The following is an 11,790-nucleotide window of genomic DNA, read 5'->3' on the forward strand; positions in this document are numbered from 1 at the left end:
GCCTTTGCTGTATGTTTTGGGTCATTGTCGTGCTGGAACACCCATCCACAACCCATTTTCAGTTTCCTGGCAGAGGGAAGGAGGTTGTCGTTCAGGATTTCACGATACATGGCTCCGTCCATTTTCCCGTTAATGCGATTAAGTTGTCCTGTGCCCTTAGCAGAAAAACACCCCCAAAGCAAAATGTTTTCACCCCCATGCTTGACGGTGGGGGACGGTGTTTTGGGGGTCATAGGCAGCATTTTTCTTCCTCCAAACACAGCGAGTTGAGTTAATGCCAAAGAGCTCTATTTTGGTCTCATCAGACCACAGCACCTTCTCCCAGTCACTCACAGAATCATTCAGGTGTTCATTGGCAAACTTCAGACGGGCCTGCACATGTGCCTTCTTGAGCAGGGGTACCTTGCGAGCCCTGCAGGATTTTAATCCATTGCGGTGTAATGTGTTGCCAATGGTTTTCTTGGTGACTGTGGTCCCTGCTAATTTGAGGTCATTCACTAACTCCTCCCGTGTAGTTCTAGGATGCTTTTTCACCTTACTCAGAACCATTGACACCCCACGAGGTGAGATCTTGCGTGGAGCCCCAGAGCGAGGTTGATTGATGGTCATTTTGTGCTCCTTCCATTTTCGAACAATCGCACCAACAGTTGTCACCTTTTCTCCCAGCTTCTTGCTAATGGTTTTGTAGCCCATTCCAGCCTTGTGCAGGTCTACAATTTTGTCTCTGACATCCTTGGACAGCTCTTTGGTCTTTCCCATGTTGGAGAGTTTGGAGTCTGCTTGATTGATTGATTCTGTGGACAGGTGTCTTTTATACAGGTGACTAGTTAAGACAGGTGTCCTTAATGAGGGTGACTAATTGAGTAGAAGTGTCTAACCACTCTGTGGGAGCCAGAACTCTTAATGGTTGGTAGGGGTTCAAAAACTTATTTCACTCAATGAAATGCAAATCAGTTGCTATCTTTTATTTAAGGTTATTTTTTTCGATTTTCCTTTTGATGTGCTATCTGCCACTGTTAAAATAAACCTACCATTGAAATGATACTGTTCTGAGACTTTTCATTTCTTTGTCATTGGACAAACTTACAAAATCAGTGAGGGGTCAAATAATTATTTCCTCCACTGTACATGGCAGTGACTGCAAGCCAGATAACTAGAGATTAAGGTGGGGGCCTTGGGGCGCCTCTTAGTCTAATAACAATCAGTGTGTGAATGCTGGGATGGAGGGGGGAGCACTTTGATGTCTCAGCCTTGGGTGCTGGAGGACCTTGTCCCGGCTCTGCACCTACCTTGCCATTTTCTCTTTCCCTTATGTCATTGGTCCCTACCGACCTTCTTGGAGGAGAGTGTGGTCAAAAAAGCTTCTAAGAAGGCAGGAAGCCCCAGAGGTGTAATAAGTATGCACATGACAACCTTATGCATGCAGAGGTACAAGTAGGGCGGTCTACAAGGTAATTGGTAAGGCAATATGAGACAGTAACTGCAGTCTTCCTATATATTTTTTTTTTTTTTTGCCAATCACATTTTAGCTTCTAGTCCTCAGTTGTAGCATCAAAGTTTGCTCATTACAGTGTAGTAAAATGGCCTACTTGGATTGGAGGCATATTGCTTGTATGTGAATGATAGACATGGAAAGTAATGAGGTGTGTTCACAATGTGAAACCTGTTACTTAGAACTACAGTTACCCGTTTCTCAATGCACAGAATTTTGTATCCATTGTAAATGTCTGTTACTGTTTAGCAACCAGTTAGAGACTAACCACAAAGTTGTGTATCAAACAGCTGTGTGGCAAGATACTGATGCTCCCCTTTAGCGTGTTAGTATGTCCCGTTGCCACGTGAGGAAAGGAGGAATGTTGTATAATTTTTATGTTGCTGTTAAAAAAAAAATGTACACTTTAAAAAAAAAAAAAAATTATTTGTGTTGCTGGCAAATAATGTTAGACTTAGACGGGTTTGCTTCTGGTTTTATGCATGGTGTAGGACTAAAAATCGCCATCTTTGAACAAATATATTATGAGTAATTTTGAGCATGAGCTCAGGCTTTTAATTAGTAGCTCCTATCCTATGCCTCTTCAAATCATTTAAAATGTTTTTTTTTAAATTGTTCAAAGTGTGTACTGTGGCATAGGCAACATACAGCCATACTGTAAGGAAATCTGTTTCTTTTGTGGGTTTGCAGATTGTTGAGCTAGGGAGTATTTATCAGCTGGTAAGGCATATGTTGTAGTGGGTATACCGGGACTGTGTACAGTATTATGTACAGTTTGCTGGATACTGCTTCAGTGGAATAAAAGTGATAATTAACTTTCCTCATAAATTGCATAAAAAATTTGTTTACAAAAAAGTGTGTTTTTGTTTTCTATGCCTTTTTATTTCTATGCACAACATCATGGATCCACAGTGTAGCAAGCACAGTCCTGTCCCTGTAGAGGTTTCCCAAGTGGTGACAACAAATGCTTCTATACGTGTGTTGTGATCTAATGATTACATCTGGGATTTTTACGTCTGCCGTTGTGGACACACCGCTATCACACAACAAAGTGTTGGCATGGAGGTGATACAGTTCGTTAGCTAACCAAATGTCAGGTTACAAGCTTTTGAGAGCACTCACTCGGCCATGCATTATGACTGAAGAACGGAGGAGTCTCTTCTCAACCGCTTCCAACAAAATTATTCAGTCAGTACAGGCAGGCTATTGCTTTTATTTTTGCTTTTATTCTGGGCTCTGTCAATTTGTGCCCAATACCAGTGCAGAGTAATACTTTTTATTTTCCTTTAGCCCTGCTGATTCTGTGCCTCTAATACTTTTAGCCATAGACCCTGAAAAAGCATGTAACAGATCAGGTGTATCTGACATTGGTCACATGCTTATTTCTGGTGTCAGACACCACTGCAGCCAAATAGAGCAGCAGGGCTGCCAGGCAACTGGGACATATGAGAGCTGAAAAAAGGACGCACAGTGTAAAATGGGCAAACCCTTACTAAAGCCTTGTTCCAAGTTGTGTGCAGCTTGCAACACAAGGGTATATATATATGTGTGTGTATATATATATATATATATATATATATATATATATATATATATATATATATATATATATATCTCTATCTCTATCTCTATCTCTATCTCTATCTCTATCTCTATCTCTATCTCTATCTCTATCTCTATCTCTATCTCTATCTCTATCTCTATCTCTATCTCTATCTCTATCTCTATCTCTATCTCTATCTCTATCTCTATCTCTATCTCTATCTCTATCTCTATCTCTATCTCTATCTCTATCTCTATCTCTATCTCTATCTCTATCTCTATCTCTATCTCTATCTCTATCTCTATCTCTATCTCTATCTCTATCTCTATCTCTATCTCTATCTCTATCTCTATCTCTATCTCTATCTCTATCTCTATCTCTATCTCTATCTCTATCTCTATCTCTATCTCTATCTCTATCTCTATCTCTATCTCTATCTCTATCTCTATCTCTATCTCTATCTCTATCTCTATCTCTATCTCTATCTCTATCTCTATCTCTATCTCTATCTCTATCTCTATCTCTATCTCTATCTCTATCTCTATCTCTATCTCTATCTCTATCTCTATCTCTATCTCTATCTCTATCTCTATCTCTATCTCTATCTCTATCTCTATCTCTATCTCTATCTCTATCTCTATCTCTATCTCTATCTCTATCTCTATCTCTATCTCTATCTCTATCTCTATCTCTATCTCTATCTCTATCTCTATCTCTATCTCTATCTCTATCTCTATCTCTATCTCTATCTCTATCTCTATCTCTATCTCTATCTCTATCTCTATCTCTATCTCTATCTCTATCTCTATCTCTATCTCTATCTCTATCTCTATCTCTATCTCTATCTCTATCTCTATCTCTATCTCTATCTCTATCTCTATCTCTATCTCTATCTCTATCTCTATCTCTATCTCTATCTCTATCTCTATCTCTATCTCTATCTCTATCTCTATCTCTATCTCTATCTCTATCTCTATCTCTATCTCTATCTCTATCTCTATCTCTATCTCTATCTCTATCTCTATCTCTATCTCTATCTCTATCTCTATCTCTATCTCTATCTCTATCTCTATCTCTATCTCTATCTCTATCCTCAATCTCTATCTCTATCCTCAATCTCTATCTCTATCCTCAATCTCTATCTCTATCTCTATCCTCAATCTCTATCTCTATCTCTATCCTCAATCTCTATCTCTATCTCTATCCTCAATCTCTATCTCTATCTCTATCCTCAATCTCTATCTCTATCTCTATCCTCAATCTCTATCTCTATCTCTATCCTCAATCTCTATCTCTATCTCTATCCTCAATCTCTATCTCTATCTCTATCCTCAATCTCTATCTCTATCTCTATCCTCAATCTCTATCTCTATCTCTATCTCTATCCTCAATCTCTATCTCTATCTCTATCCTCAATCTCTATCTCTATCTCTATCCTCAATCTCTATCTCTATCTCTATCCTCAATCTCTATCTCTATCTCTATCCTCAATCTCTATCTCTATCTCTATCCTCAATCTCTATCTCTATCTCTATCCTCAATCTCTATCTCTATCCTCAATCTCTATCTCTATCCTCAATCTCTATCTCTATCCTCAATCTCTATCTCTATCCTCAATCTCTTATCTCTAATCTCTAATCTCTAATTGATCCCAATGCTGTGCAAGTTCCATTAATTGGGAATGTGCTGCAATATTTTTTTTTATTTTTTTTGTATTGCTTTCAGAAATATAGATTGTTATCAATTTGCAAAGTGACCAAGCAAAAGTTAAATCTTATCTGTTTGGTGTTACTACCTTTTTTTTTTTTTTTTTTTTTTTTTGCCTTCAAACCAGCATCAACTCTTCAGAGGTTTTCTAGGACTATAGTCAGGTGTATGACAAACCAATTACACCAAATGAGTGCTAATGATCATGTCACGCATGGGTTGAAACGGTCATTAACTGAAACAGAAACTGCTTAAAGGGCCACTGTAGGGGGGTCAGAGGAAAATGAGTTGAAGTTACCCCGGGCTTCTAATGGTCCCCCACAGACATCCTGTGCCCACGCAGCCACTCACCAATGCTTCGGCCCCGCCTCCGGTTCACTTCTGGAATTTCAGACTTTGAAGTCTGAAAACCACTGCGCCTGCGTTGCCGTGTCCTCGCTTCACCTGATGTCACCAGGAGGGCATGGCACAGGCACAGACCATACTGGGCCTGCACAGTACGCTCCTGGTGCCATCAGCGGGAGTGAGGACACTGCAACGCAGGCACAGTGTTTTTCAGACTTCAAAGTCTGAAATTCCAGAAGTGAACCGGAGGCGGGGCCGAAGCATTGGTGAGTGGCTGCGTGGGCACAGGATGTCTGTGGGGGACCATTAGTAGCCCAGGGTAACTTCAACTCATTTTCCTCTGCCCCCCCCCCTACAGTGGCCCTTTAAAACTGGGTAAACAATAGCCAATCTCTGCTACCAAACTGAGGTTGTGGAAGACCGTTACATTTCATGGCAAGATTTAGCGCTGCAACAAGACACAAGGAAGCTATACTGCATCAGGAAGGTCTCTCCCAGGTCTCTCCCAGATAAACATTTCAAAGTAGACTGGGGTTTCAAGATGTGCTGGTCAAACTCTTTTTTTGAAGCTCAAAGAATCAGGCAACGCTGAGGATTGTTGATGCAGTGGTCGGCCAAGGAAACTTAGTGCTGCAGATGAAGGACACCCAGCTTATTCTCAAAAAAAATAATCTGAAGGTGTCCAGCCGTGCCATCAGCTCTGAAATGTCAGAAACCAATGGGAGCCAGGTGAACCAGTCTACTGTCCGGAGAAGTCTGGCCAGAAGTGGCCCTCATGGAAGAGTTGCAGCCAAAAATCCATACTTCTGACATGGAAACAAGGCCAAGCAACTCAAGTATGCATGAAAACCTAGGAACGGGGGTGCTGAAAAATGGCAGCAGGTGCTCCTGGACTGAGTCAAAATGAGATATATTTGGCTGTAGCAGAGGAAAGTTTGTGCGTCGAAGGGCTGAAGAGTGTCCGCTGGCAGCAGTGAAGCATAATGGAGGTTCCTTGAATGTTTAGGTCTGCATTTCTGCAAATGGAGTTGGAGATTTGGTCAGGATTAATGGTGTTCTCAATGAGAAGTACTAGCAGAAGTACTTCTCCATCAGGGAGGTGTATGATTGGCCCCAAATTTATTCTGCAGTAGGATGTCGACTCCAAACATACAGCCATAGAACTATCTTCAGCGTAAAGTCGTCATCCTGGAAGTCATGGTATGGCTCCTGATTTCAACGTCAGTGTGTCTGGGATTACATGAAGGGACAGAAGGATGTGAGGAAGCCTACATCCACAGAAGATCTGTGGTTTTCTTCCAAGAGGTTTGAAACCACCTACTAGGAGTTCCTTCAAATATTGTGTGCTTGTGTACCTAGAAGAATGGGTGTTTTTTTTTTAAAGGGAAAGGGTTAATGTCTGTTTTGTTTATTCACTGCATTTTGTTGCAGACAATAAATGAACACTTTTTTTTTTTTTTGGAAGAGTTTATGGCATTTTTTCACACCTGCCTAAAACGTTTGCACTGTGGTGTTTGTAAAACATTTTTAAAAGTCTGCCACTCTCATACTAATAAAGGGAAGTCTACAAACTTGGTACAGTTGGTCCTTTGGTGACCGGGGTGAAAAATTCAGGGAAAGTGGGCAGCAGCTGATCAAATTTGACCGATTTAATTTTTTTAGGGGAATATTTAAATTGCTGCTATTCTTACACGGTTAGTCCTGGTTTACATCTGCGTTTGCCAATGGAACCGGCCGTACGGTTCCTCGATCAATTCCGCTGAACGGACAAAAAAATGCAGCAGGACCCAATTTTCCGGACCGTTTCGCTCAGCGGAACAAACGGAAGGTTTTGCAGCTACATAGGAACAAATAGAACACTGTCAGTTTTTACAGCCAGTGTGCTGTAAACTTTCAAAGGGCCAATCAGATTTGTTTGCTTGATGTCAGTGGGAAAATGTAAACTGCTTCCGTTCTCATATTGATACCAAGGACCCCAAAACTCACATAGTTGGTCATTTGAGTGACTGTGACAAGGTTAGAAAAACTGGTCAGACCCAGCAACAACCAAATACATACCCAGGCAATGCCAGGTCTCCAGCTAGTTAATTATATATGTGGTGATTAGTTGTCAAAACATAGCCTATGTTGAAAAGGCCTTTCATTCTAGGTACACACTATGCAATTTCCTGTCAAGATTGACAGGGTAATCTGATGGGGAGTTGCAACTTGTGTACAAGTCCAAACTGCTCCCAATCGATAACGAGATTGATTTTCAGCTGATTAATTCACAAAATCAATCCAGTTATCAATCAGGAGCCAATCGGACAAGTTGGAAATGATCTGTGCGACCCGTCAATCTGATAGGAAGTTGCACTGTGTATCAAGCATGAAGGCTTGTAAACACGCTTAACTAAAGTCCACTGAGGTGGCTGGTTACTACCACCTCAGTTGATAATCATGTACGGCAAAACCCAACCTGGGAGCGATCTGCCTGGCGAAGCAACTCGATGGACGGACAACTCCTTTAAAGATGCTGCTACCCTGCGTGACTGCACGCACCACTCTGTCATCCCTCTGCCCCACATAGCAACAGTAGCTGTCATTGGCTACACTGCTGACACACGTCTGTACTAGCTGGTAAGCCCAGCAAAGTCACCCTAGGTGATTGGGCCCCAATACCTGACAAAAAGATGTGTACACACCTTACAGCTAGGTACACAACGACAAAAAAGTGACAGCGCTCAAGGATGCACCTGAAGCAAGCCTACAGAGGCAATGCAGAGCCCCTCTGAAACTAAATACATGCCTTGAATACAAAACAGATGCAAATTATGTGCTAATTCTAATTTTTTTTTTTTTAAAGTGGATGTGAAGCAGTGAATGCACTGCTTCACATCCACTTTCAAATTTTTTTTTTTTTTTTTTTACATTTTACATACATTGCTTTGCCGGCGCGACTCCCCAGGTCTCTGCTGTCTTCTTCTCTGCTCTGGTCTGGTCTCTGGCATGCTTCACTTCTTCCTGCCCAGCAGGAAGTTCAAACAGTAGAGTGCCCTCTCCTGTTTAAACTTCCTGCCGGGCAGGAAGAAGTGAAGCATGCCGGAGACCAGACCAGAGTGGAGAAGACAGCGGGGACTCGTGCCGGCCGGAGCAGGTAATGTATACCCGCTGTATTGCGTCGGTTGTCGGGCATTCGAACGCCGCTATAGACGCACTCCCGACCCGCCGGCGATCAAGAAAAATCTTCTGCACGGACGGATTGTCGGGAATCGACGGGAACGATCGATTTCGGACGGAAATCTATCTGTCAGCGGTGTGCGCGGCGATTTCACAGACGATTCGGCTGATCGAATCGGCCATATTTCGACGAGAAAATAGTTAGGTGTATAGGCTCTTTACTGGTGTGTGTGCACCATATAGGGGCAATGTTAGTTATGCGTGATACAGCCACTATTCCTTCAGCTCCTTGGCATGATTATACTCTGCTACCTCATCCAAGCAGGGGGAAAGGAGGAGACTATGCAGACTGAGATAAGGGGAACTGCTGGCAAGTAAATGATCACTTCTGCCTTCAGATAAGACTATTGTCACAATGTGAACTGATCAGCACAGGAACATTGGGTCAAAGAACTAGTGCCTGTTGACAGCCGCTAACAGACATGTAAGGTATCTGGCAAATGGTATTTCTAATGCATGATGAGATTTTCTGGCTGATTTACTGTCTGATCGATTTTTCTAATAGATTTTCCATATAAGTGAAGGGAAGATCAATTGGAAATCAGATCGGACATATTGGAAATAATCGATCTGACAGGAAATTTGCCAAAAAAATCTCATTGTGTACCTAACATTTTGCTGGATACACACCATGCAATTTCCCCTCATGGGTTGAATAGATAATTTCCGACAGGTCAGATCTGATTTTCAATTGTTTTTCTGATTGATTTTGTATAGAAGTGATTTGAAAACAGATCAGAAAAACGATCGTAATTTGATTGGTCCTGACGGACATTATCTATTCGACTTGTCTGCAGGAAATTGCATGGTGTGTACAGGCATAACACACATGGAAACCTTTATACCAGGATGCTGCATAGCTCCACACTGCAGCAAGCAATCTGATTGGAAGTTCATCATTGTACAGCTGTCTTTGCAGCCTAATGCACAACACTGCAGTTATAAGAAGTTTGGGGGCTTTCCTCCAGCGATGGTCAATGAGCAGCAAATAACTGACCTGCATGCAGATTTCATATTAATTGTATGCACTTTTTGAAATTGGAGCAATCCTTTTCAACCAGACATAAATCTAGTCCAGTTTCAAGCTGCATGAAGTTGGTATGCAAGTTGAAGGTTGCATCTTCTCTCGACTGTGTATTGAATTTCAATGCAGTCAGTTGAATCTGCCGTGATTTTAACAGGACAATAGGTCTATGGTTACAAGGTGGTGGTTGTTGTTTTTGGGGGATGGACAGACTCATACCTGGCCACACGCTGAAGTGGGAAGGTATTTAATACCTTGACTTGCTAAAACACTTGTGTACTAGGTTCATAGGAAATATTTTGCAAGAATAGAATTTTTCCCTTTTTACTATTGTCAGGGACTCCATAACCTGGATTTCAAAATAAAGTAAGGTCTCTTTCACACTAGGAGCTGATCCGTGCACGTTGTAATGCATCTGGGAGCTTTGGAATGTCCAGCCGCTGCGTTTTCCCATCGGGTGAATTAGAACTACCGCGGCTAATTAGCGTTGCACCTCGGAATCAGTTCATGCACATGTTCTGTGATGTGAAAGAGCCCTCAAGAAGAGGGACCAGAGTCCGAATACTGGCTAGTATCAGTAAGGAGTCCAAGGGAAGACTCCCTAACACTGCAGGGTGGCCTCTTGAGCGCATCCCAGTGGCTGCAGCTCTTCAGCGATTTGCGTTCGACAGGAGAAAAGCGCTATACAAATGTCCAGATTACTTATTTTATTAAGGAATGACCCAGAATAGTTTTTTCACCAATATTTTTTAGAAGCAAGGATGCTTATTGTACATGTACTGTATAGTCTGCACACATTCTGTTAATGATCACCATTCAGTATGACCAGTAACAAAAATAACAATACAAATACAGTTCTGTAGTACAAAAGTGCCATTAATTAGGAAGTCTCTGTGATTTGCTGGCAGAGAGGAGTCCACAGCTTTTGTAAAGCAGATGGAACCAAAACCAGTGTAGTAAGTAGATTTATGCTGCAATGTTGCCCTCTGCTGGCTGCATGCCGTCTTCACACCACTTGTCTATTTGGCAAAAAACAATGTAACAAATACAATAACTTATTGCCAACCACTGCAGCAGCTGACCTTCAATGTTCTGGCTGCAGCAGGGCCGGGACAACGCGAGAGAGGCTCCAGCCTCAGGGCGCACTGTAGAATGGTGCGGACAACTCACTCAGCTATTATTCCCCTATTGTGTTAGAAGCCGAGAGAAATAAGAAAAGGGGATGCATGGTAGTGAAAGCAAGCCAGACAACTAGAGATTAAGGTGTTAGGGGCACTGGGGGGGCCACTTAGTCTAATTGCAATCAGTGTGTGACGGCTGAGGTGGGAGGGATGGAGGGGCGCACATTGGTGTCTCAGCCTTGGGTGCTGGAGGACCTTGTTCTGGCTCTGGGCTGCAGTATGCTGATAAAATAGGAGCGTTGATGTTCATATTCATATATGATGTGTCATATTGCCTTCTATATAATGAAAGCTGAATGATGTGGTAGATTGGATTTTGTTAAATCAATCTTGTGCGGAGGAGCCCAGCTTATTTTACTTTTAGTGGTAAAAAGTAGCAGATTCTGGTGTAACTTTTTTTTTTTTCTTTTTTCCTTACAGGATTTCATGTTTTTCGAACATACTGACAAAAAATAGGATGTCCGCAATGGAACGAGAAAATCATCAACCTTTGCAGATTTGGCCTTGTTTTGTAATCTTTTGCTCACTTTCTCCCTTTTTTATATCAATTTTTAAACGTGTTAAATGTTCACAATTTATGATTTAACATCACAATATAGATATAATAGATTTTATAAAGTTCCCCCCCCCCTCCCCCCTTTGTTCTGAGGTTTTTATATAAAATCACACTTGCCGTTGCCATTGCTGCAGTGTCTGGTCTGTCATACACAATGTAATGTACCAAAATGCCACTGAGAGTATCTGGGATTTTCATCTTTTATTCGTCCATAAAAGTGAAGGAGGACTTTCAAAAGATAGGACTGACACATTCACATCTGTGCTTTGTGATCCATCTTCTCCATATAAACTGTTTCATGTGCATTTTACATTGAAAGCAATGGTTTATGCACTTTAGATACAAGCATATGTGAAATGCTAGAAGTCCAAAGGGACCCTAAACATATATATTCTCGATAATCCAGCTGTCTTCGCTCTCACCGAGGAAAAAAAAAAATCAAATCTTGAGTAATTTTTAACACGCTTCATTACATGACCTGTGATTGTTTCCATAGTCTCTGCTCTGAAGCTCTGCTTGTTTCACAGTGAAAGCATCGGTCTCTATGGTTACTGGCACTGCTGGCTGTGACTGTGGGGGAGGCATTGGTATCAATACTTGGCTCTGTGTCATTCATTGTGGGGCTTGATGGGTGCTGTGGCTGTAATGGAGAATTTATTTTTGGGCCCTTGCACACTATTTCCGTTACATTACAGAATAGTTCTGCATGACAGCTCGCCACCC

General features: G+C 41.7%; 1 protein-coding gene across 3 annotated transcripts in view; it reads left to right on the top strand.

The window, feature by feature from the left end:
• LOC137571527 (phospholipid scramblase 2-like) overlaps positions 1-11,189 on the top strand; it is a 68,265-nt gene extending 57,076 nt beyond the window's left edge. For all 3 annotated transcript variants that reach the window (XM_068280756.1, XM_068280757.1, XM_068280758.1), the window contains exon 9: positions 10,932-11,189. In XM_068280756.1, coding sequence (XP_068136857.1) covers positions 10,932-10,967 — 36 coding nt within the window. In that variant the 3' untranslated portion in view covers positions 10,968-11,189. The remainder of the gene's footprint in view (positions 1-10,931) is intronic.
• The last annotated feature ends 601 nt before the right edge of the window (positions 11,190-11,790 follow it).

Source organism: Hyperolius riggenbachi, chromosome 4 (genome assembly GCF_040937935.1).
Source record: "Hyperolius riggenbachi isolate aHypRig1 chromosome 4, aHypRig1.pri, whole genome shotgun sequence".
Taxonomy (NCBI): Eukaryota; Metazoa; Chordata; class Amphibia; order Anura; family Hyperoliidae; genus Hyperolius; species Hyperolius riggenbachi.